The sequence below is a fragment of the Ursus americanus genome, chromosome X (assembly GCF_024610735.1).
Source record: "Ursus americanus isolate L20-20 chromosome X, mUrsAme1.1.p, whole genome shotgun sequence".
NCBI lineage: Eukaryota > Metazoa > Chordata > Mammalia > Carnivora > Ursidae > Ursus > Ursus americanus.
In genome coordinates, this window is record NC_142164.1 from 85,835,944 (window position 1) to 85,862,584 (window position 26,641).

The 26,641-nt window shown below is 47.4% G+C and overlaps 1 protein-coding gene across 1 annotated transcript; it reads left to right on the top strand.

The window, feature by feature from the left end:
• The first annotated feature begins 315 nt into the window (after nucleotides 1–315).
• NDP (norrin cystine knot growth factor NDP) lies at nucleotides 316–25,573 on the top strand. Its single transcript, XM_045795839.2, has 3 exons — nucleotides 316–472; nucleotides 14,548–14,927; nucleotides 24,310–25,573. Exons 2-3 carry the CDS (start codon nucleotides 14,754–14,756, stop codon nucleotides 24,535–24,537), a joined length of 402 nt encoding a protein of 133 aa, XP_045651795.1. The 5' UTR covers nucleotides 316–472; nucleotides 14,548–14,753; the 3' UTR covers nucleotides 24,538–25,573.
• Nucleotides 25,574–26,641: the final 1,068 nt, after the last annotated feature.

The window sequence follows — 26,641 nt, forward strand, 5'->3', positions numbered from 1 at the left end:
GCCTCTTATTATTTCCCGAAAGAAAGAAAGAAAGAAAGAAAGAAAGAAAGAAAGAAAGAAAAGAAAGAGGGAACTTCCTCGCCCTTGCCCTTTTCCTCTATGCTGTTCCCATCGCAAGATGCTCCGTGAAAGGCAGCCGAGCGGTGGGCAGTGGCTGAGTCCCCGATAAGGAGCGCCTCACATTTCCGTGGCACTCCCATTTGCTAGAGCGCTGCTGCGGCCGCACGCCTGATTGATATATGACTGCGATGGCACTTTTCCATTTGACATTCTCTCTCTCTCTCTCCCTCTCCCTCTCTCTCTCTCTCTCCCTGTGTCGCTTAAACAACAGTCCTAACTTTTGTGTGTTGCAAATATAAAAGGCAAGCCATGTGACAGAGGGACAGAAGAACAAAAGCATTTGGAAGTAACAGGACCTCTTTCTAGCTCTCAGAAAAGTCTGAGAAGAAAGGAGCCCTGCGTTTCCCCCAAGGTAAGCAGGAAAACAAGCGCTGACGGCTTGCCTAGGAAATTACTTCTTTCCAAACCGAGCATTGCATCCTCCTCTCAGACAAAGAGACAACCTTTAAATACCACTTAAATTTGCATTAATTGAATTTGCATTAATCGGTAGCATGCTAGCATTGTGGGGTTTTTGGTGGTTTTTTTTTTTTTTTTTTAAATGAACGGGTCTTTGAAGTCTGTGACAGAGCAGGGGAGCCTCACCGAGAGGCTGGAAAATCCCTTTGGGTTTGACCGAAAGGGATTTTATTTTCAAACTCTCTGCGTAGTTCGATGTAACTTTGTAATGGTTCTTATATTTGACCTGGTGAAAGGAGACTGGGAAGCAGCACTGGACGACATGGATTCCTGAAGCCCCAGTATCTTCCCCACCGCCCTCATCCCTGTTACAATGGGGGCACTATGAACACGGGCAAGCCTGCGAGTTTAAATGCGCTCTGTTTACTTTTATTACTACTTCTGTACGCTGCTGATCTCCTGCCAGGGCTCCGCCGGACTGCTTAGAATGACTTCAAACAATAGGCAACATTTATTTCTAGCTTTCTGTGTCACGCTTTGCAGGAGCCCTGTTCCTTTGCACTCTCCTCTCAACGTGCAAGGACTTCGCTTCCATAGACGCAGTCAGGAGCACTGGGGAGAGAGGAGGATGGGTTTACTATAGGATTTTGATTGGGCAAAAAGTCCGAGGAAATGCATGCTGTTTGCCTTGGCCTTATTGCAAAGGGTTATTTTTAGAAGTCAGCTTGTCCCCGCAGCTCCGCGGATGCTTCACTGTCCAAGCGGTGACCGAGAAAGGATGCTCCCACCGGCGCAGGGACCGGGACCTGTAGGAATGACTCCTTACAAACACCTGAGGAATATTCCGGGGTGGGGGGGTCCTTTCAAGCTCGTGAATACAAGTTCTCTCTTTAAATGAACAATTGGGCTGTAGGAGGCCTGGACATAACTCTTTCTTGGGGGACGGGAAGTTTGTGTACAGAATGTTAATGACTCAGAACGCCCTGTAACTGAGGCTCATTGTAATTCACGAGCCCCCGATAAACCTGCGAGGACGAGTAGACTCCCTCCTCCACTGAGATTCAGGTGCAGGAAAGGAAGCTCTTTGGCAGGATGGGAGTCCCACTTTCTGTCCTTTGTAGCTGGCATTGATAACAGATGCGGATGCTGCAAAATGTCTCTTCATTTCTAACACTGGTGTATTTTAATGACAAGGAGCTGGCATCGGCAAACTGCTCCAACACAGAACATTAAATCCCCGGTGCGTCTGAAAACATAGAGACGCCTAAAAGGCAGTGTGGGCTGTGGGTGTCAACCAAGTATGGGGGGGGAGGGGGGGCCCTGCAGAATGCTTCTCAAGAGTGCCTTTCGACCAAATGCAAATATCTGCCCATTTTCTTCTCACCAGTCTGGCTTCCGAAAGGAAACTTGAGGGTCTTCTTGACCGGATTTCACTGTGGAGTGGGAACGTGGTTTATGGGGGATCTTTCCTGATCGCCTCTAATAACTCTCCTAATGGCCATTGTTGAGTGAAAATCCAGCTTTTGAACGAGTTAATTTACACCCCGGGGATATTCACGGTTTGAGAAAGCTTGAAAAGATACTATGGATTCTATTGCTGTGCAATTTTGCAGTGATTTTCTTTTTCTTTAAAAACTCTTGCTGTTAACAAAGCAGTTGGTCGAGTCAAAACAATATTCTGGTACCGTTACTCAGACCATTATAGGAGAGTGTCTGAACACCAAATGCCAAATTTTGCATCATTTACTTTAAGACACCTTTGGTTCAAGTAAAGGGAGGACTGGCGCAGGCCTTCTTGACCGACTGTATAGCAAACAGCTAACACCCACAGATGGAAATATGCCTGTGGAGTTTTCAATCTGAATTCGAGTTCCGGTGACACCATCAAGGGGAAAATAAATCATTTTTCAATACATTGAACAATTTCCAACTCATTTATTTTCCTGGGCTCTTGAAAAATGTGAGTTTCTCGGAATCCTAGCCACCGATGGTGGCCAGCGGTTTCTACTGTATGTTCAGGACTCACAGTTCAAGCGCTATTATTATTGGTTAATTATTCATTCCATCGTCCTTTTAAGAAATGATGCTAGTTCGAGTCCTGCTGGATGCAAAGGTGACCCAGGCATTGTCCCATGGTCTAATTCTCAATCTGTATGCTATCTCGAGTCAGGTTTGGGGACTGAAATAGACTTTGCCGATGGCTAAACGGGTCAATGACTTCCTTGTTACAAAGGACCATTTCAAATATCTGCTGATAGCCTGATCGACTTGCAGTGATGGTCGCTTATCAATGGGTTTTCTTTCCATTTATGACGAAGGGGTTCCCCTGAGGCCTTTATCACCGGATCTTGGGTACGAGTCACTCACAGCTAACACAGCCCGGATCTTTCCCGCCTGGGTAGAGGAAGCCTGGAAAAAGGGCAGTTTATCCTTCCTCTGTTCCCTTGAGTACGCTTTGGAAAGGACCACGTGCTGTCTCTATCAGGGATGGCTGTGAGTCACCTACTCAGCAGCTGACATCAGGGCCACTCGATGAATCACTGAATTAGAAACATGCACAGAGCAAGACACTATCACTGGCTCCCACCATTTATTTGAACCACCCCCAGGATCCAAACCAGTGACCTCTGGGTCTGGCCTAAATTCAAGGGGCTCCTGGGAAGAAGTCGCCGGAAGTCATTCCCCAAACCCAGGTCCCCATCAGAGCCACACACAGTGCTGCTTTCAAATAATGCAATCTTGTGTTTTCTGGCTTGGGTAGGTTACTGGGCGGGGGGGGGGGGGGGGGTGGACAACAACCCCTGAAGACAGCATCACCAGAGTCCTTGATTCGGTCCTTATCAGCAGATAATCCCCCGTGGTTGGATTAAAATGCCTCTGACTCCCTGGGGTGCCTGACTCACCCTAGCCAGCCTCAGCTTCTTGGCCAGCGGCCTTGAAGGCCGACCTCACCTCTTCCCATGAACGTCAGCTCCTGCTACTTTGTCCAGTCCCAACCCGTCCCCCCCAACCAACCCGGCAGGGCCAGTAGGGGCAGAAGGGATGGGGAAGCAGGTGGAAGGACAGAAGTGCTTGAGCAGAGGCGGGTAGCTGGGCCAAGTGAGGGTGGGTGAGCTCCAGGGCCCAGATCGCTGTGGCCTGCTCTGGCTGTGATCAGCTGTCATTTCCTCTTCGTGTATGACACTGGGGAACATATTAAAATTTCTCTGGGATGGTATGTTTGGAATTCCTCTGATGCCCCACCTCACCAACTTACCCGGACAATAAAAGCAAGGTTGTAAGCCTTTGAACAGCTGGCAGGCTATATATTTCCCCGCTTTCTTTCGCATAATCTAATTCAGAAAAGAATCCAGCGAGACTGGCAGTGCCATGTCTGGGTACTTGCTCCCTGCAAGTCCTTCCTCTGCCACCTCCTTCCTGCCCGCCCTGGAATCTTCCTGGGTGGCATGTGGCTTTTATTTTCTTTTGCTCTCCACGACTCCCACCCCGCCCCCTTTCCCCTGTGCTTGAGCTCCTTCCATTGTGAGCTCGCTCTTTGCTCTGCCTGTTTTCCAGACAGCCTGGGTCCCGCTCCATCCGGGGACAGCGGCCCGTGAGGTCTCCCCATCTTCATAGTATTCTCAGGATGTCATTCTTGGCAGCCGCTCTGCCGGGCCGAGCGGATTGGGGGGCTTTCTGGAGCCCTGAGCCTGAACCCGCAGAGAGGAGCGGCCACATGGCTCGGCTGCCCTTCAGGGCAGGGCTGGGGTGACCCGGGTTGGCAGGGACGAGAGCATACCATCACAGTGACCCGCACATCTCCGGCGCAGGGCTGGGGGTAGCGGAGCTCTGGGAACGCCTGGATGCCCTTCGGCCTACATTAAGAGAAATGTGGTTATTCTCTGTTTCAGGGGGAGAGACAAGTGGCTTGCAACAAAGCTCCCTGGATCCTCGGGCCCTGCTCCGCCCCCTTTCTCCGTCCTTCCCACATCCTTCCCTTCCCAAGGAAAAAGAAGGACAGACAGGGTTTTTAATTTGGCTAGCCGGGGCCTGGATGTCTTTTGGAAACCCATCTGGGGACAGTGAGTGGGGAGAAACGGATCTTAGTCGGAGCCCAACTAAAAATGCATGGGGCCGGGGAGCTGGGGAGGACTTTTTCTTCCCTTTTTTTCTTTCTCTCAACAGCAGAACAGCCGATTGGTTTAGGAGTTGCAAATGGAAGGCCCTGGACTTCTCAATTAGACATTCCCATTTAAGAGCCTCGTGTCACCCCCTCTGTGCAGCGTCCTTAAACGATGTCGCTCATGTCCTTGGGACCAAAAGGTATCAAAGAGCAATCTACAATGCAGCTTCCTATTTTCTTTTCCCGGGGCTTTTCGTCGTCTTTTCCGAATTAGCTAAAGTTCATGAAAAGACCCAGAAGGAGAAATTTAACACAGCTGAATTGAAATGAGTCTTTTCCTGTTCGCTTGACAAGGCGGCGGGGGGGGGGGGGGGGGTTGGAGAAAGGAAAGAAAGGGAAGAAAGAACCATCTCCCCTCCTCTGCCACTTCTTGGGTTTTAATATGAATTATTCCATACAAGTCCCTAGGCTACAGGATCTATTTAAAGACGCCTGGCAGCACGAAGGGAGAGGGTAAAAATACAACCACTTTTTTGTCCATCGAAGGTTTTCTTTGGGAGGACATTAAGAGCATTCTTATTTTCCTGTCTGCCCCTGCCAGTGGCACCGGTCCAGCCGGGAGTACCCACTCCTCACCCGTCGGATCAGCGACCACCAACTTTTGTTGTGTGATTCCCGCAGAATGCAAAGGGTGGGCACTCCCTCCGCAACCCCCTCGTGCGTGCAGCGGGCGGGGCGAGGCGGGTATAGAAGGGGGCGCTGGCACATTCACACACCCGCACACTCGAGTTGTGGAGGGAGCTGGTGCCCACGGCGTTCTCTCGCCGCCAGCTGCCCTCACATCTGCAAAGCTTTCTTCCCGTGTGGTCTGGCGAGCGCGTGCTTGCGGCCGTGTGTGCTTGCGGTCCCCTCTATGGGAGGGTCTCAGAGTCTGATGGCTGAGCCTGCATGGCGGACAGCCACACCCCCTTAGACCCATTCTCAATAGTCCGAAAGTAACACCCTGGATGGGGTTACGGTCTGGAACAACTACTTTCTTGTTACAAAGAGTGCTGACTCAGAAAATTCAAAGAATGGGTAACTTCAGTCGACAATATATCCCCAGTGCTTATAATCAGGAATTCATCCAATTTGGGTCCTTTTCGCCCTCATGTCAAAATCTGCACTTGAACGTTGACTCGTAGCTTTAAACTTGGTTCTCTAAGATTTGCCGTCGATGTATTTTTCTTTTGGGTTTTTGGGGGTTTTTGTGTTTTTTTTTTTTTTTCTGCCAAAAGCTAAGAATTTTTCGGACAGTTTTCTCTCTTCCAAGGCCTGGCTCAATCCCAACTTCTCCTTTGAAGCTGTGGTCCAACCAATTGCAATATTCTTTAAAAATGAAAGGGCAACAGGTTAATGCATTCAAGAAAGTTGATGAGCTCTCAGAAAAGGCTCAGGGGTGACCTTTCTGCAGTGTCGCAAACCAACAATAGCCCTAAACACGGAGTCCCCTTCCATCCTGCCATCAATAGGGAACACAGATAGGGAGGGAGAGCAGGTCACGGGAGAAATGACAAAAGAGAAAGAGGAAGGGCTATTTTTGATGATCCAAAACTGTCACCACAGATTTTCAAATAGCCCACTTTCAGAAAGGGAAGCTTCCCTTCATTTCACCTGCTCCCTCCCAGGGAGAAGCGTTTGAACTCCAAAGTGTCCTTCTTAACTTGCCGTTCAAAAAGGAGGTCAACTCCTCCAGGGGAAAAAACATCCCCCATCCTCAGCTCCAAGTCAAATGTAGGCATATACACGCCTAAAATGGACGTGAAGAATCGAAGTCCAATTTCTTTTTTAAACACAAGGCGATATTTTAGGACTTGATACATTTCTGTGATTTTTCCTCCAAATGATGGGAAATTACTCCTTTCCAGGATTTAAATTTTTCGTTTGAGGTTTGAAGTCCAAAGGCAGCAGAACGGACTTGTTTAAAGGAGAACCAACAATCCAACAGTGTAGCGATAGTGTGTGGAGTTTAAGCGAAGCAAAAAGGAGACCAACAGCCCAATACGTTCAGAATTACGAGCAGTATAAAAAAACGTATTTCTACATGGTTTTATTTTAACCGTGCCCCTTTGACATAAGTCTGCAGCCACAAGTATTCTAGATTGCAATGGGATTGAATTCAGTATTCAACTCCCACCGTTGGGCAGAAAAGACAAATTGAATGGAGGCTGAGTTGGTCCTATTGTTTATGCCCCATTTCTAACTAAGGGCGCTACAGCTGTTAGGTGAGATCACTAGCCACCATTCCAAAACTCCGTTGCGGCTGAGTATATGCAAATGCAGCCTTGGAAACACTTTGCTGGACACTTTGAAGAAAAGCCAACATACTCATTTGGCTCCAGGGTAAGAGGAAGCCTGTACCCTGAGCTGACATTGGTCACCTCTCTTCTCCTAAGGCCATACCAGAGCCAGCAGTCCAGTGGCGGAGCGAGTATCAAATTGCTTCAGCACCAGGGTCCCCAGAACACCTGGCCACCTTTTCTTTTCCACAGGGAGAGCACACATTCATGCTTTGGTGGCACTGAGTCCCTGGGCTGAGTGGGTATCACCGAACTCTCCTGCTTCCTTTCCAAAGGTAAATGGTAGAAGTGTGTCTCACCCCTGATGTGAAACCCCCTTCCTGGGAAGGAGTGGGTGAAATGAAGGGAAACTTCCCTTTCTGAAATTGGGCTATTTGAATTCAGTGGAAGGACGTGGCGGATTTTGCACATAAACAAGTCCTTCTACCTTCTTCTCTGTGACTTCTTTTATGGCTTCTCCTCTCCCTGTTTTCTTCCCCGTTGATGGAAGGATGGAAAGGGACTCCCTGTTTAGGGCTGTCGTTGATTCGTGGCTCTGCAGAAAGACCACCCCTAAGCATTTTCTGACAGCTCATCACCATATCAGTCACAGCTCCTAGTGGAGTGGTAGATTTACAGAAATAATCCAAACCCCCAGAGGAAAAGACTTCAACCGTATCATGCTTTTCAGCACACGGGTAATCAGACTTCACTACTTCCAATGTATGCAAGGTTCTGTACTCTAAAAGTCAGTTAGTTACGTCGACAATTAAGAACTAAGAGTCTTTCCATAGAACGTATAGGAGCCCACAGAAGCCCAGCCCTGGAGCCAAGAGCCATAAGCAACAGGCAAATCTTTTAGACCCAAGTCCCCACCAGGGGCTTCAGGAATGTACCTCCCCTCGAACAAAGGTTCTGTAGATGTTTGACCAAGCGGAGTGCCTTGCTCTTGACCACTAGGACCTTATCCACTCTGCATCTGCACAGGACACAACTCTTCGAACCTCTTCTATCCTGAACCAGAGTGTCACAGATGGTCCCACCAGGGGATGAGGATCTGTGGCTCAAGCTCGGTTTAGAAATAGGGTCACTCATGGGGCGCCTGGGTGGCTCAGTCGTTGAGCGTCTGCCTTTGGCTCAGGGCATGATCCCGGCATTCTCGGATCGAGCCCCACATCGGGCTCCTCTGCTGGGAGCCTGCTTCTTCCTCTCCCACTCCCCCAGCTTGTCTCTCTCTCACCGGCTGTCTCTGTGTCAAATAAATAAATAAAATCTTAAAAAAAAAAAAAAGAAATAGGGTCACTCATAGGGAAGATGCAAGAGGGTTGGATTCAGCTGATATCACCCTCATCAAAGGAAAGAAGTACTTCTACCATGACTGCTCACTACTAGCCTTTGTCCTCTTCCCATTTGGTGAAGACTGGAAAGAAACACTACAAATTTTAAGACAGCTTTAAGAGACATGGGGGCTGGGTAAATATCCTCGCCAGCCACTTCTTATTATCAACAGCATATTCTTAATTTATAACTATATTTGGTACATTCAGGCACAGAGTCAATTGGTGATTAAGGGCCCTTTTTATTTCAGGCCACCAATATGGCCTCATCAAAAGGACAAATTGTTATGACTTGACCTTCAGTTTTGCTTCAGGCATCACATTATGCCTTGTTTGGACTTTTCTGCCGTCATTAACTTCCTGAGTAAGAAAGGAACCCTTTCTGCAGTACTGCTTTGGGGAAAATGAACCCCCAAAGCAGGTGCTGTCCTCTGAGAAGGTAGGATAGAGTTAGAGACTGTTAGAAATGGAGACAACCACACAAGCATCTGGACCAATCCATTCATTTTGTAAACGGGGAAAACAGAGTCCCAGAGAAGGCAAGGGACTTGCTCAAGATGGCACAGCCAATGATGGGAAGGGTAGGGCTCCGAGCTTGAGGCTCCTCAGCTCAGCGATCCTTCCAGTTAGAGCAGACAACAATAAGATGCTCTTCGGGTTTCAGAATGCAGTGGAATAATCATCTAATATTTCTGACCAATGAGTGCGAAACACCGGGACACGCGACACTTAGCATGGGCTGGACATGCGTTTGGGGAAGAAGAGGTCCAAGCTGTAGGTAAGTGGGAGTTTGGATAACAATGAGAGGTTCCTCTGGATGTCCCGAAAATCAGGATTTAAAGTTTCAGTCGAGTCTCAAGGTCAAGTCGTCCCACACCAGTTCCTCCCGAGACAGTAAAACTATTTAATCCAAGGACACACACAGAGGAGGGGCCCCTTGATGGCGGGCTCATTCTCAGAAATTACTTCTGTTTCCAGTTCTTTTTTGCACCGTTATTTACTCTGGGGCTGTGACTTATTGCTTCTCTTCCAGGCTATATTTCTCCTGCCCTCTTCCTTCCCCCATTGCTCCTCTTCCTCCATCACCACCACTGCTGAGTTTGGCCATGCTTGGCTAGTAATGCAGGTTGGGGGGAGCACAGAGTCCTGGCCCAGACTGGAGGACGGCTGGTGAATTGCAAAGATGTCCGCCTCTCTCTGCCAAGGTGGCCCTGTGGGGGCAGACATGGCCTCACACGCGCCGCCACCTCTGATTAGAGAATGGACACTGCGAGCTGACAGGGGGCAGGAGCCGTAGCCTCCCCAGTGACCTTGTGGTTGCCCTGCCTTGGTACGGCTGCCTCCGGGTCAGCCCAGGCTCGGCTACTGAGCGGCTACTGATGTGCCGCCAGAGAGAAATAATATCAAAACCCATTCGTTGAGCGCATGGGATGCTTTATAAAATCCAACATGCTGTTTACAGTTTATAAATTAAGGGCCTTGGAAAGAGGCATCTGACTTATTCTCCAAGGCATCTAGTTGACTAAATCCAACCGGAATTCTTGGAGTTCCTGAGAAGGGGCTACTTAGCACTTCACACTCCCTGATTAGACCTAGAATTCTTTCTTTCCTAAGCCTCGTCTGAAGCGTTATCGAGGGGCAAGCTTTCTCCCACGCTTCAATCTTTGATTTTTTTTTTCTTTTTGCCAATTCCTTGGAGAGGGTCTCTCTGTTCTGCCATCTTTACCTGACTCATGCCTGATGTGATTGTCTTAAATGAGAGTAAATATCAAATCACTCTGTCTGTGACGCTGACGCCATTCCAGAGTCATGATATTTTATCTGCTTAACTCGATCTTCCTAGAAATGATGCCGTGCATGTGGGATATGAATTAGATGTTAAGGGAGTTTAACCTTGGGTCCAAAAAATCACCCAGGAAACAACAGTCCCAGACTCTTCGCTTGTAGATGCAGTGAGCTGGAAGAAGGCGCTAGAACAGGACCTATTTTTTTTTCCCTGCCCCTTAACTGTTATCTGCTAGAGCAAAAGGAGACACTTAGTAAGTGCTTAATGAATATATGTTAAATAAATATTTGTAGAAAGAAGCCACAGGAGGCATTGCTTGCTTATATTAGTACTGAAAACAGCCCAGGGTGGGAATACGGGTACCGAAGTACCGCCCTCCCTTGCCTGGCAAGTAGTGTAAGAATAAGGCCATTCTGGGCACATGCCACTGTCTTAGCCTGTTGCTAGAATAACTTGCGTGAAACCAGCACTCGAGCCTCTGCCAGGCAGAAGGTCAGCCCAAGAGTGAGCTGCTCTGTGGACACAACACCATCTCTCACCCAGGAGGCTGGGCCCGCGGTAAGCTCTGCTATATCATTTCCCTGAGGATGACAGGTGGGGAAATCTGGGCACCAGTTGTTCTTTTCCACTGGTATCGTTTGGAGGGTCGCTCCAAAGTCGGGCACGCCGGCCTACGTGCCTCTCCTGCCGGCAGAGGCTCCACGTTGGAGCTGGGAGCATGTGGGCTCTGTACAGCCGCCAAGTCCGTGTCTCAGAGCCTGTACCCAGGGCACGGAGCCGCCCCCGAGCCACCAAGCGCAGCAAGCAAGCGGCTTTCTCAGTCAATCCCTCTCGGGCCGGCTGGGCCGAGATTCCAAGTCTTGATGGGCAGCGCTTGATTTTAGGCTCCGCGGCTTTAAAAAAAAAATGAAAGCAAATGGGAATGAATTGAATTTTGAGGAACATAAGTGAAGCTCCGGCAAGACAGGTGTCGGTACCCCTGCGCTGCCAGAAATCAGGGATCTCAAGTGATGTGAATTTCCTTCATTTCGATGCTCCTCTTTGTGACGGTTTCCCTCGGCCCCGCGCACTTCTCATCCGTGCACACCCCACCAACACCATGTTCAGACAGCCTGACTTCACGCCACTCGTTTCCTGAGCGTTATGCTTATTTCTTCATTCGGGTTGCACACTTCGGGTGAAAATCCCAATGTTAAGTGGCAAGAGTCTTACCTTTAGGTTTTGAGAGTTCTGTGAGTTCTGTGGCCTATTTGGATTGTTGCTTGAGTTCTTATTTCAGGGTTTAATATAAAAACTGAGCAAAAAGGACCACGCTTTTGACTGTGTCGACCTGAACAGTGTATTTCTTATTAGCAGTCGAGAACATTTTCTCTGTCATTCTTTTATACTTTGTTTATTACTACTTCTGGGTTCAGCTTATCATCTTGAAAGAGAAAAATCAGATAATAAAGTTAGATTTTGTGCGCATTAACTGTCTCTTTATCATTATACGCTTCACAATATTTGCCCAAGTTTTATTCACCTTTTCCGGGGGGGGGGGGGCGGGGGGCGGAATTCAACTGTGCTTGCAATTCAGGATGTCGCTACTAGGTGGCAGTAGTGCTTAAGAATTAATTGACCCACCAGAAAGACTATTTGAGAAAAGAGACTAGCATGTCTTCCAATATTTATAAGAAATAAAACTATAGTACTACTAAAAGACTCAAGCCAGCACAAACATTCAACATCCATTAACTTAATTACTATTCTGAAGCCAAGTTTTGAAAAGAGAAAGTATAATTTTTTTAAAATGAAGTTTTGGATAGAGAATACAGTCACAAGTCCAGAAATTTACGAATAAAAATGTATACATACAGTGAAAAGTCCTTCTCCCATATCTGTCCATAACTAGTTGTATAGCCTCTCGAATATCCTTCCAGAGCTTCTCCGTGTAAATACAAATGAACACAATTATGTATTCTTATCCTTCCCTGGTTCAACACAGATCAGTAGAGTTTCTGCATCCTTCTTTATATAGTTGCATAGTATTCCAGTGTCTGAATGTTCTATAATAGATCCAACCAGTCCCGTAGCGATGGGTATTTTGTGCAGGTTCCAATTTTATGCTGTGACGACCAATGCTGAAGTGAATAAACATAGGCTTGTGTGATCCCACATGTAGGATAATTCTCAGAAATGGACTAGCTGGGTCTAAACATTCACATATATACGGTCTTGTTATTGACTGTTGTTGCTTGTTTTTGCCATCAAGCTATATGTTTTTCTTTCATTTGCTTCTTTCATTTAACCGTACCTCCCGGCCATGGCTCTGAAGAGAAGTTGCTGGCAGCGGGAAGGGGGGGGGCAGGATTGGAATGTCTACTTTTCCCTTCATCTCTTTGCCATTGACTCCTGGGGGAAATATCGATAGACTGGAGTGGTGAAAGAAGAAATCTAATAAATTCCTTTTCTGAGACTAATTAAGGCTTCAAAGGGTCGGATAACCACTTGGGATAATATAGTCATATTGAAACTCAGGAAATGGTCAGTGGTATTGCAGCCTCTGAACATTGAATCCAAGAAAGCTCTGGCTCTTTGAACTGAAATGTTGGTGAGTTTCAGTGTGATGTGCAGCTGAAAAGAAAACAAAAAAATGCTCTTTGGCACCCCTTGCCAATTTGGAGCCTTAGCTCAGGTTTGATCAATTTCAATGAGATGTTGCAATTAGCATGCTCGGAAGGGAAAGTGGTGCAAAGCTGTATGAAAATATGGTCTTAACTTCAGGATTCTCTTCTGCATATGGAGATGGCGGTGACTGTGTAAGTATCAGGTGGTGTCATTGTAGAGCAAGAGGGGACTACAGACGCCACCTTTTCCAATTCTCCTATTCTACAGATGAGGAAACTGGGGCCAGACCAGTTTAAATGCCCTGTGCAAAGTCTCCTAGTTACTCAATGGCAGGGCTCGAGCCCAGGTGGGTCTCCTCATTACTGGTCCTTGCCCTTTCTGCAATTTATAGGATTTCCCTGACGCATACACGCTGAGACTTTGCCATTGCCAGGGATGCTCTTGTCTGGAACGGCCCTTTGCCACAGACCCTTTACAGCCTGGGATCCCCCGCGCCACACTCAAAAGACAGCCAACTGAGGTTAAGTGGATCTGGGGCCATTCTATTGGAGCCAAACTAATTGACTTATAGGGACTTGAACTTTTTTTTTTTAAGATTTTACTTATTCTAGAGAGCACGGGGGGCGAGGGGCAGGTGCTCAGAGGAAAAGGGACAAGCAGATTCCCCACTGATCAGGGAGTCCGACTCAGGGCTTGATCCCAGGACCCCGGGATCATGACCTGAGCCGAAGGCAGACACTTAATCAACCGAGTCACCCGGGCGCCCCTGGACTTGAACTTCTAATCTTGATCTTATCAATATTTGTCCTGTTTATTTGGACTGCCCAGGAGTAAGAAGTTAAAAAAAAAAGTTGTACAATGAACAAAATAATCAAACTCTTATCTGAAATACCTTTGAAAGTTTTTCTGAAGTTTTAATGATCATGTTCCTTTGGTTTGGAATGTCATGACAGGTCTCCCCAGTTGTCCTAAATGTTTGAAAATATTTTTGACACTGTCTTCCGGTGTGATAAAAAGCACCCATGTTGGCCATGCCTAGGAGGGTTGGTGAGGTGATACGGGGAGCTCTCTGCTTTGTCCAAGAAGTATATGGTTAAAAGAACAAAGCAAATTTCAAGAAAACCCATATGCCCCGATCCCATTTTAATGGGAAGTCTTTGCTCTGACGACCACTTCCTTTTTCAAATTATATCACGTGCTCAGACTACCGAGGCTCTGCAGAATGTGTGACTCTTCGGCGAATACGCGTGTGTTGCTTTAACCACACTGGAGACCAGTTAGCATAATGTGTATTTCAGATGCCGTTTGCCACTGATGCTGGGTGGCACTGGGCTTAAACCAAAAACAGGATGAGCCTCGAGCAGGATGAGCCCTAGTGGAAAACTAGGTGGGTGGGTGGGCATGCACTAGGAAATGGAAAATGTACTTCTTTCCCGTGGGACGTGGCCTGTGTTCATTAGCGCTGACCTGCCTCCTCTCTAGCCCTGTGATGCCAGAAATCGCTGAGAAACTCAATAGACCCTCCCGCCCCCACCGGCCAGGGATGAGGGTGAGACCACCCAATTCAGCTGTGCTGTGGCCAGAACCACATGTCTCCTCTTTAACATGAGTTCAACCTATTCTTGCTCCTCAAAACATGGACTCTGGCAATTAAAGCCAGCATGTGCTTCCATTAAACCATTGTGTCCACCTCCGAATGGTTACAAATAAGCAATGGGGAGGGAGTGGGTTAGAATGGATGCCTCTGCTAATGGCACTCCAGAAACCAACAGTATTCCCTCAAAAGGACACGGACAAATTCTACTCGATACCTCCTGGGTTCCATTCGTTTTTCTGGGTAAATGTTTCTGGGGAAAATAATTTCTGTTTTCATTCCAGCTGCACAGCAGCTACGGTGGTGATGGATTGCAAGTGGAAAGAGTAAGACAGAACTCGGGCCTTCAAAGGACAATGACAACCAGAAAGCTTCGGCCAGATCCTGCCCTTTGCTTGAAAGGAACTGGAGCCTAGGAGGCGAAGGCTTTTCCGATTTCTAGTCCTCTGCCTCCCTCTGCTGTTCCTTCTCAGAAGTTTTCCTTACAACAATGAAAAATCATGTACTAGCTGCATCCTTTTCCATGCTCTCCCTGCTGGCGCTAATGGGAGATACGGACAGCAAAACGGACAGCTCCTTCATGATGGACTCGGACCCTCTGCGCTGCATGCGACACCACTATGTCGATTCTATCAGTCACCCGTTGTACAAATGTAACTCAAAGGTAAGACCCAGATCTCTGCGAAGGTAGCGTTACTTCCCAGAGGCAGGAGAGAAGGCCGTATTCCTTTGTCAGGGGTTGGAGAACGGGGACCGTAGCCCAGACCTGAGCTCTAGGGCGGGCCCACCGGGCTTGCGGGAGAATCGTGCTTTCAGGGTCTCCCAGCACGCTTTGAACCTTTGTCAGTAAAGCCACCTGGTCGACCACGTACATACCCAGACAGCTTCTCTCTTTTCAGGCTGCTCGAAGTCAATAGGAAAGGCTGGCAGGTTCTCACTATACCATTGTCGTTCCACACAAGGTGAGAGAGGACTGTTTTGTCCCTGGCTGTGAAATTCAGGAGCAGTAGTGTTCTTTATCAAGAAAGGAAAGTGGAGCCTGTAGGTTCTCGTGACTCCTTCTGCCTCCACCAACGATAAAGAGGAAGTGGATGCAAGAAATACGATTGAGCAGCAAAACGTACTTCTTGGGGGTGTGGGGGGAGGGCTCTTCAAAGAGAGTCCTGATGGAATAGTTGCTCGCTGGCCTTGTGGTGTAAGCCTTTATCCACCCGCCATGCTTATGCTAATTTCAAAAGAAACATGGCAGTTGGATCATTTCTCATTTTTACGTGGATTATCCAAATCATTCTCGTTTGATGTAGGTTGTATGTTTCTTGTGCAAGCAGCCTATGCGAGGGGTGTCTCAGTGTTGGCACAAGGCGTGCGAAGGAATACCACGCTTCGAAGGCCACTGAGAGTGGCTGGCCACCTGGACCACCCAGAAGAAAGGCACATAGTAGCGAGGAACAGACTCAGAATGAGTATCTCCCGAGCGTCACGGCCCCCGAACAGTCACATGAATGAAATTTGCCCACATTTGGTCAATAAGAACGTGTTTAGCCCAGCCTCAGAGATTTTCACTGTAGGCCTGAGACCAAAACTGCTTAAGCATTCTCAGATGGCAAGTATTTTTTAAATTACCAGTATAATTAAGAAGTTTTTGTAATATCAACCACTAGAATTAAGACCATATAAGTTAATGTCGCTACCCTCCATTTACAAGCATGATGACTCCTGTCTCCCTTTAAAATTTCCATCACTTCTCTGATTACAACTCAATGATAATGGCTTGTTTTAGTCTGGGGCACATCAGAATTTGAGTTAAATCATTTTAACCATTATATTAATAAGATCGAGGACTGTGGGAAAGAATAGAGACTTTCCACTTAAAAACTTTCTGGCTCTTATTTGTACTTGTAGAACTAAAAAAAGGAGTAAATAGATAAACTTAAATTTTTGTAAGACTGCAATCCCTTCTTAGGCAAAAAAAAAAAAAAAAACTACAGCAAAGGAAGAAAAAAAAAAAGACGGGACATGTTTTTATAACTGTGATTGCTCAGAAATTGTAGGCCTGAGCATTATTAGCTTCTCCTCCCCTCCCCCTACAGATAACACTAGTATTTGGTGTTTCTTAGTCCATGGATGATTTTTCCCTCTGTTGAGCTGTTCTCTGTAATCATGATTGTATCACAAAAGTGGGGGTTATTAAAATTATTTCAAGGAAAATGTCAGTGGGATGGTAGGAAGGAACAGATAAATAGGAGCATCTCTGAAACCTAAAAAAACAATCTGGAAAGATGTGGTGAAATGATGGAAAAGCACTTTAGGCACGATCACACTAGTTAAGGGCAGGTCAGAGAAGAGACGTCGTTAACAAACTCATGGTGCTTGAGCGTGACTCCTAGAAACAGACTTTAGTCTACCTTCCCTCACGTCCATTCCTTCCAGAATGCCATGCTAAATAGCGCAAAATTGGGAGTAGCAGAAATGTGTGTAATTTCATGGGAACAATCTGTTTTCAAACATCCCAAATGATCGCAAATATAGCAATGGTTTTATGTAAATGGTGCTTGTAATTATAAACCTTTCTTACTTGGCCTTAAAATATGCCTGGCAGAGTCTCAACTACCCAGACCTTTCCTGGATTAGATTTTCTCCATGTACCCAAGAACAAACACTGTTTTTCGTTTTTAAATAATCTATAATTCTTGACTCTCACAGACTTGGGCTGGTCCTCTTTCTAATGGGTCTCATGAACAAAATTGTTCTTTACAGACTTGAGATCAAACATTGAGCCCGGGTCTAGAAAACAGCCAACAGGGGTTGTTACAACGAGGAGACTACAGTCGATCTTTCCTCTCTGCATAAATTTTCCTTCCACGTGATGCTCAAAGGCCGTTGTTTACTAGACACATGCCTACCATTTGCCTGTCCGTTGTTAGTGTTTCCTGACTTAGATCTATCCAGTGTCTGGCCTTGGGAAGACAGGTGTCCGGGAGAGTGTGACTCAGGCTCAGGGGAGGGAAGGCATCTGCTTGAACACCTAATATGTGTCAAGCATCTCATAATATATGATCTGATCATTGCCAACAAAGCTGTGTTGGAAGGCATTACCAATCCCATTTCACTGGTGGAGCAAACTGAAATGCTGAAAAAGTAGTCAGTAGATTGCTCGTTTAGCCCACAAGTGGTGGATCATTTCTCTTGCAACTACTTGTATCTTCATATTGGTGAAATACAGGTAGAATGCAAAAGCCACTATTAAGAAGTCCAGGCTCAACTTCGGATCCACTGGAAATAATGATTTATAATCAGTGATCTTTCTAGAAAATAGGAATCGTTGTGAAAGTTCTGTGGGAGCCGGTCTGTCTACTCCCCCTAGCCCCGAGCTCCAGGATCCTGTCACCCATCGCTTAGCAATTCAGGAAAGGGATGAGATGGAGTCAGGCAGAAAAGATTGGCCACAGCAGTCCACCAAGGAGGTCATGTGACCACAGATTAGGATGTGCCTAGTTTTCAGTGGTGACACCTCCTAGGACTGGATACAAAATATCCCGGGAGTGGCAGGTTCATTGACAATCTTCCTGGAAATTCTGAGTGAATAAAGAATATAGAGCAAACAGACAGAAGGCCAGTGGTCAGTGAAACCCAGCCGTGTTGAGAACCTTTAGGGCAACTGAGGCATCTCAGACTTTGAAGTGAGAGAGACCTGGTTTCACATCCCAGCTCCACGGTGTGCCCAGGGGGTCACTTCGGGAGAAGTGAAATTAGTCTTTGGTGCCTCCATTTATTCCCGCGTAAAATGGGGCAACTGCTGTCTATCTAAAGGTGGGGGGTATGGGTATTGGTGATATCTGTAAAGCATTCAGCGTGCTGTGTGGCATATAAGAGACATTAATAAGTGATATTACGATCTTGATGATGAAGCTATAAACTGGACAGGTGTTTAGACTCGTTTTCTATTTCAGTCACCATTGAGACCTCAGTAACAGTTGGGATCTCATACAGCCTGAAAGGATTAGGAAAATGAACCTCATCACGGTTCTTGTTAAACACAGAGATCTGGCAGGGGTGGAGGGAGCGTGCAGAAGACCAAAGTAACCATAAGCCATCATGCTGGGTATTAAGAGTAGGGAGAGAAGCAGAAGAGAAACAGATCCTGCTGTCTGACCTCCCTTCCCAGGTGAGTGGCGGGAGCAGGGAGTGGGGGGCGGGGGACAAGTTCTGGATGCGAGCCAGGGAGAAGTTTTCAGGGACTGAGGCTGGGAAAACAAGCTAATAGGTGGGCCTGTGAAGTCTGAGTTGGGTGAGGAATGGGGGTGGTGGTGGCCCTGAAGGGACTCAGAACCAGGACATAGGGTCTTCTGAACTCCAAAGGGCCAAGGAGAAGGACAGTCCAGGGGATAAAGGCTGGAGAACTTCCCAGAGGAATTGGAGAGGAAGCTGTTAAGATCCCCGAGCCTCTCCTAGGGCTGCCGACCATGCTCCTAGTGTGGTAGGAGAAATAGGGAGAGTCGGGAACATGGAACCTCTAACACCATTAAGTACTGGGGAGATAGGACGTTTTTCTTTTAAGGAACGAATTTATATCTTCCTAGGTGCAGGCCCCGTGGCCGGCAATGGAGGCACAAAAATAGGGGCAGGGTGAAGACCAAGTTTTTTTTGTTTTGGGTTTTTTTTTTAAGATTTTTTATTTATTTATTTGACAGAGAGAGCGACAGCCAGCGAGAGAGGGAACACAAGCAGGGGGAGTGGGAGAGGGAGAAGCAGGCTCCCAGCAGAGCGGGAAGCCCGATGCGGGGCTCGATCCCAGGACTCTGGGATCAAGCCCTGGGCGGAAGGCAGCTGCTTAACGTCTGAGCCACCCAGGCGCCCCGGGAAAGGCCAAGTTTTTACCCTCATAATGCTGATCAGTAAATGGGGGAGAGGGGGAAGGGAAATGTTGTGTGTACAACGGCTTCACATCGGTGTGAGTTGTGACCAGAGCCTTCCCCTTGTTGCTTCGTTCCTCTGGTGGCAGTTTTGCTGATGCCCTCAGCCTGACACAGACCCTTTGGGCACTGACCTGGGTGTCTGGAGATGAGCTGCACCATGATTTATTGAGGGTGCTGGGGAGGAAAGGAGTGGGTGCTGCAGAGGGGCCACGGGAGACGGGGTACGTAGCATTCACTGCCGAGAAAAAGGCAAAAAACTGTTCCTCATTTAAATGAGGGACAGTGGCCAAACTCCCGTTCTAGGATAAGATGTTCTGTGTGCAAAGTCTTTATTCTGGGTCTTTATTCTGGTACTGATGAAGACATCTAGTCAGCCATGGCCTGAGCCAAGAGTTTGCAGGAGTCCCCCGTGACGGAGGAAGAAAGTGGCTTTGGCAATGATTAAGAATCTTTCAACAAGGAGTGATGAAAACCATCTGTGTTTGGCTTTTCTCTCGCTCAGAAGATAGTTGTATATTGTGGCAGAAGACATAGCTGCCTGAGAGGTACAGTAGGTCACCAGAGAGAGCAGGGGCCTGGGGTCACTGGGTGCAATCTTTGGTCAGGACCCAGGAATCACAGCTGGCTATAACCCTCACAATACAGCCTGAACTTGCCCATGACCAGCTTGGGCCATGTAGGAAGTTCCAGGCTGACTGTCATGGTTAGGACAGAGGGCTCAGGAATCATGCTGTCTCAGGTCAGAATGCGGGGCCTCCACCCGACAGTGATGGGACCTCAGGCCAGTGACTCATCCTCTACCTTTTCATGTCTTCATTTGTAAAATGGGGAAAGTTTACCTTTTGAAATGGCTGTTAAGAATCAGGTTGCGTGTGAAGGACTTGGCACAGAGCCTAGAGCCTAGTAAATGTCCAATTCATGTTATATATCCTCATCATTACCATTCTTTTATGATCACCCAAGGACCTTTCATTACTCTTAGCTTCAGCACATGGAAATCAGATCAGAACATGAAGGAGCCCATCCCTGAGCAAACTCTCTGAACCCCGCAGCTCTGTTCGTATTAGAAGGAACTGGCTTTCAAATCCAGCTGGAGGCGAGTGACTCTGAGGTTGGGGGGAGACAAAGGGACTGCTGGAGAAGTTGCCTAGCTTTCCCAGCATCAGGCCACTTGCTGGGGGGAACCTAAGAGAGCAAAAATTAAACTGGACCCAGAGCAGATAACATGTATCTGTCACCCAGCTGAGCTGGGAGAAGTCCATAGAAGGTCAATGAGCAACAACCAAATGTGGAAACTGCTCCTTTGACGTTAGAGAGCCCCATGTGGGTTCTTCGTCAAAAGAAATTCATTTCCTGATTTCATAATGGAGCAGTGTGGATGCTCTCTATTACGAGCAGTTAAGTGCAGTGACAATACAGAGGAGTTTTCCCATGTCAGTAAGTACCACCGAGTCACCCCGGCACGAGGAGTGCGCATTGACCACAAACTGGGTTTTGGCAGGCGAACTGGTGTTTGAAGGTGAACTGATGTTTGATGACTTGGTTAAGGAGTTAAACACAGTGTGGTACCATCCAAGGAGTTTCTGGGAGTCCCTGGGAGTTCCCAGATCGCTGGGGGAATGCAACTGGAGGAGGGTCTTGCTGGTGGAGGAGACCTCATTTAGGAGCGCCCTTTCAAGATTCAGCTCTGCAGAAGCTTCGGGGTGGTGATGATGTATCCCAAGGGGTTCATAAGGAAAAGGGCAGCTTGTATGGTTATGATATGGTTAGGGGTCCCAGAGGCGGGTCAAAGTAGATTGGAGAAGGCTGTGAGTTGGCGCATGCCTCACGAAAACATTTTCATATCAGGAAGTGGGATATAATCGTGATTTAGACCAGGGGCTTGGTTTTAGGCAAACCTGGGTTTCATTCCAGCTCTGCCTTGTACCAGATACGTGAGTTTGGGCAAGTTAGTTCAACTGTCTAAAGCCTTGGCTTCCTCATCTGTCGTAATAGTACCGATTAAAAGAGTACCTTTAGCATCGGATTGTTACGAGGATTAAATGAGATTAAATGTTGTAAGCACTCAATAAATGTTAGCTGTCATAATTATCATTTGCTAAATGCTCGCTATCTAGTGATCAACCTAGAGAGGCACTTCTCAGGCTTTAACAGGTCCAGAGCCTTGCTACTCGATGTGTGGACGTTAGTGGTCTTGACATCACCAGAGTCTTGTGACAAATGCAGAATCTCTGGCCTCAGCCATATCTACTCAGGCACAATCTTCATTTTAACAAGATCCCCAACTGATTTACATGCACGTTCTAGTTTGAGAAGCTCAACTGGTCTGGAAGAGGTGAGAAGATGTTCTAGATCTTACCTTCCAAACTCCCCGCCGTAGCCCTCCAACACACATTGACAAATCACAGCTAGATTTTTATGTCACTTCCAGCTTTGAGATGGGATCTAGAGACTGGAGATCTCCCAGAGAGGAGATTTCCTGTGTGTGTTGAGACTGTCAAGGGTCCTATGATTGTTTCATAGTCTCTTCTTAGAGGAGAGGGCATTTGAACTTGGCAGTGGAGGATAGTTGGGATTTCATTAAGCAGCGCTAGGAGGAAAGGGCATTCCTGAGAGGGGGCAAAGACATGAGCAAAGGCAAGAGGCAGGGAGGTTCAGAGCAGTTCCATGAACTCCTAAATGATTGAGCTTGATCAGATTAGGGAGTGAGTGATGAGAACTAGAACAGTTGTAAGGGAGTGGGTGACGAAAATGAGAGCAGTTGTAAGATTGGAAGGATACGAAATCCAGGTCATAGAGGATCTTAATACCCGTCCGGGATTTTGGACTTGATTCCGAAGGCAGCAGGCAGCCACTGAAGGTGTTTATTGTATGTACATGTCTGTGCATTCTCCTTGCCCAAAAAGTCCAGCTCTGGAGATAGAGAGACCCATTGGAGGGGGCCCCAGGGTCTTCAGTGCTGGAGTTCTTGTCCTTCAGAAAGAGCTGAAGGTGGAGCTTGAGACCCTGAGAAAGTTTAGTGAAATCACAATCGGGTCAGTGCTTCTACAGATGGCTCAACATTGCTGACTTGGTCGCTTTACAGATAATGCAAACTACCAGGTCATTCCAGGTCTACCTCCGGTTCACCTGCATGTGCGTCATTCTGGTGAGACGAACGCCATGTCTGTGCCTCTTGGAATTAAGCCTGTTGACACAGGTTCACTATATTCATCTGGACTGAAATTGGATCTCTAAAGACTCCATTTGGGGAGGTGACCTCTGAATATTGCTTAATCTGTGGAAGAGATGACCCACACTAGAGACGAGCACATTTAACCCTACTCCAAAGTGAGCTGTCAGGGAGCTCTTCCCACAAACCAGCAGGTGTGGGGAGAAGGGGCTGGGGAAGACCTTGGGGTCCTTCTCATTAGAGGGATGGGGTGAGCACCAAGGACTGGCCCATGTACTACTGCTCTATGGCATAATCTCTCAAAACCTATTTCAGATCACGTCTGTTTTGCCTAGCAACGTGAAGAGCAGGCAGGATAGCACCGAAGCCTTCATAAATTCAAAACAGCTTCTAGCTGCCGTTTTCTCTCTGCCTCTGATTAATCCCATCCCACCATCTTCTTTGATAATGACGTTAATAATCTATAATGACCAGAAGTCGTCTTGTCTTCCTTTTAGAAAGATGAGCAGGCCATTTCCTTCTTTTAATTCTTAATGAATTAAGCTGTCCACCCTACCCTACCCATAACTGCCATTGCCAAGATACCGGGATGTATGTATGGGAGACATAAATGGGTTCCACCTCCTTAAGCTGGATGGAAAATACCAAGTGTGTGCCTATGTCCATTGTTCTGGGGAAAACCTTGGTAGTTTGCATCAGATTCTTAAAGAAGGCTGTTCACTAAAGCCACTTTAAGGGCCACTATAAAGAACCCACAGCCTCTGTTACTCAGCCCAAGCTTTATTTTTTTTAAACTTATTTATTTGAGAGAGAGAGAGAGAGAAGAGAGAACGAGCAGGGGGAGGGGCAGAGGGAGAGGGAGAGAGAATCTCAAGCAGACTCTCCGTTGACCATGGCACCCGTGGCAGGGCTCGATCTCATGACCCTGAGATCAGGACCTGAGCCAAGATCAAGAGTCAGACGCTGAACTAACTAAGGCACCCAGGTGCCCCCAGCCCAAACTTTAGCACCATCCGAACCTACCTCTGGAAATGGAGATGGTCAGAATGAATGCATCCTGGTATTTGCCATAAATGACTCTAAGATTCGATTGCACAAATCTCAGGCTCCTTCGGTGGATAAGCCCAGGAGTGTGATTCCAGGGCCCAAAACAACCCTTGTTTCTGTTTCGTTCTCTTGTTTCAAGTTGTAGCGCCCAGAATATTTCTTCCTGAGTATCACTCAGGTTACCCTCTTTTTCTTCACCAGAAGCCATACTCCCTTTTTTTTTAGCAATGCCTTGCACATAACACAGTCCTTTTTCCTGTAATCCTTCTTCATTTACTCCCTGAGTTCAATTTGGAATGACTTTCTGCATTTCGAGACTGGTCCAATTGACACTGGGCCAATGGCAGACTTACCACACTTGATTCTTTGGTTTTTATTTGCCCATCACGGCGGGGGGCCTCGTGCAGTGGTTCGACACCCTCGGTGCACTTCGGAATCAGCGGAGGAGCTTTGAAAACCATGAAAGCTTGGGCTCTCTCCCCAAGGATTTTAATTCGATTGGTTCGAGATGGGGCCTGGGTGCTGACATCTCATTTATTTATTTTTATTTTATTTCAGAGAGAGAGAGAAAGAAGGCACGAGCAGGAGAGGGGAGGGGCAAAGGGAAAGAGAAAGAATCTCGAGCAGGCTCCATGCTCAGTGCAGAGCCCTATGCGGGGCTCCATCTCACGACCCTGTGATCGTGACCTGAGCCGAAAGCAAGAGTCCGTGGCTCAACCAATTGAGCCCCCCCACGTGACCCTGGGTGCTGACATTTTAAAACCAAGTTTGCCAGGCAATTCTAATGTGCCACCGGGGTTGCCAGCCACTGGTCTAACCCAGCGGCAATTGGCAAAGAGTGTCAGGGGGCTGTGGGAACCGGCTGAGGTTCTGGCACCCCCACGGGGTAACCGTGTCTCTTCTCTCCGCAGATGGTGCTTCTGGCCAGGTGTGAGGGGCACTGCAGCCAGGCATCACGCTCTGAGCCCTTGGTGTCCTTCAGCACTGTCCTCAAGCAGCCCTTCCGCTCCTCCTGTCACTGCTGCAGGCCCCAGACCTCCAAGCTGAAGGCACTACGGCTGCGCTGTTCGGGGGGCATGCGGCTCACGGCCACCTACCGGTACATCCTCTCCTGTCACTGTGAGGAGTGCAGCTCCTGAGGCCTCCCGCCGGGTGGCTTCTGGATGGGACAACCTCCCCCTCGCCGAGGCGGTTCAACCGGCCAGGGAAGGACTGGCGAGAAAAGAGTTAAGGGAAAAAAAAAAGATGCAGCCATTCCCACGGGATTCTGCATATTCTAGTAATAAAGGCTCTCCATGCTTGTTGACAGAGAGAGATGCTCTGGGAACTGGTCTTCCATCCCTGTCTCCTTTCCCTGGTACAATTTCTTTTGGTTCCTTTTCAGATTCAAGCATTTGCACCCTTGGCGCCGAATGCTGTTCGGGTTTCCAACAATTCCAGCATGAGCAGGGAAAGTGCCCCCCCGCCGCCGCCCCGTGCCGGAGTGGGTCAGGCTGTCACTGTTGGGTGCAGATTAGGGAAGCATTCGCTTTGGAAAGCAGGAAAGTCCAACTCTTTTCTGCGATGCCGTCTGGGTTAGTTCGGTTTGGTTTTGACCTTGTCGTTTGGTCTAAGGTTGCCATCACTGCTAAAGGTTACCAATGGCAAATTCCAGGCCCCAAGCAGGTTGGGGATGTGTAGCCAGGCTCACTCACGGCCAGCTAACTGACATTAAAAACACTAACAAATGGATTCTCTTACGTGATGCTGGAACCCCTGAGAGCGGTCATTATGATTCAGAAATGACTTTTGGGGAGTAAAGGTGGCATACAGAATTTGTCACCTGAAGGCTCCTGCAGATAAATTATGGCAAAATTTTGTAAGGGAGCAGACTTTTAAAGACCTGCACAAACACGGATCCTGCACTGACTTTGAAAAAGGCTTATATGTACTAGTGGCATGGAGAACGCACTATACTCATGCATGCAAATTAGACGCCAAGTATGACTCTATTTGTGCGTGTGCTGTAGCTTTAGCCATGTCGCGGGCATCATTCTGTACCATCCACTTGTCCATGGGAAGCTTGCTGCCAAAATGGCGGCCTGGCTCATCTTCTGAACATTTGGCTCAACTCTGTTTTGGTCCTTGAGACTCAAAATTTGAGTTATTCCCATGTTGTGAAATAAAAAGACAGTATCTTCAAAATTGTGACTGTGTGAGTATCGCCTCTCCCTACTAAATATTCCACTATGAAGCATCCCTTATGGTGCGTTGGGGGGGGGGTTCAGAAAAAAGGGAGATGGGGTTCTAGAATGCATGGGGAGGACGTTTATTGAAATCAATAAACAAGGGTGATGGGGGCTTAGGAAATTTGGGTTTTAGTTTCAGAACTTAGCTTAGTGAATGGGCATAAAATCTGATGCATTCTGGCTTCCTTAGGCACTATGGAATGAAACAGAGGTCATCTCTTTTTTAACCTCTTCACTTTTCTGGGAAAAGAGTAAGTATCCATAATTGAAGGACCAGGAGGACAAAGAATTCGCCAGCCACGGTTTCTGTGCCATTGCCAGTCTAGTGCTCCAGGTCCAATGATACCCCTGAGCATTACGAGAATCGTCATGGTGCTGGCATAATGCTATGCCCACTTTCGGCACCACAACGCTACCCCAGATGGGCGACTCCGTTTCCATGGAAACCTTGACACCACGCTGCCTTGGTTCACCAGAGATGACAGTGCACCCCACTGTTCATACAGTCAACCTGTGAATTACTTTCCCTGTAGAGATGATGGTTTTGTACGCTCTCTAGCATGTAGCTTTCACACATTTTTAAAGAAAGCCAGCAGGGTTAAATCTGTATTTGTGACTTTGGGACAGAATAAAACTAATGCTATTAAACCTTGACCTTGATCTTAACCTTCGTGGTGATGGAGCCAGCCGGTTCACTAGTTAGAGGTCTCCCCATTTTGAAGGCAAATGTGAAATAGTAATTTGGATCATTACATCAAGAGAAATTTTGTCATAAAAAAGAATTAAATTTAATACCTAAAGTTAAACGGTTATAATCCTTGACTGATAATGAAAGTAGTGACTGCCGGTCACATTTATAGCTATTGTTCCATGTCACTAATCAAAGAGTGAAAAAATACTTCTAGCCTTAATATATCTCTTCCTGGCTTTGAAAATTCAATTTGCTTCGAGAGTTATATGCCCCAAACTCTGGTCTGTATTTCCTCACTACGCATTTGGGACTGGAGGGGCCACT

What these genes read in the sequence shown, in the direction of transcription:
- NDP (XM_045795839.2), top strand. Translation starts at nt 14,754, where the DNA reads ATGAAAAATCATGTACTAGCTGCATCCTTTTCCATGCTCTCCCTGCTG. An exon ending in TGTACAAATGTAACTCAAAG is followed by an intron (nt 14,928 to 24,309) that starts GTAAGACCCAGA and finishes TTCTCTCCGCAG; the next exon opens with ATGGTGCTTCTGGCCAGGTG.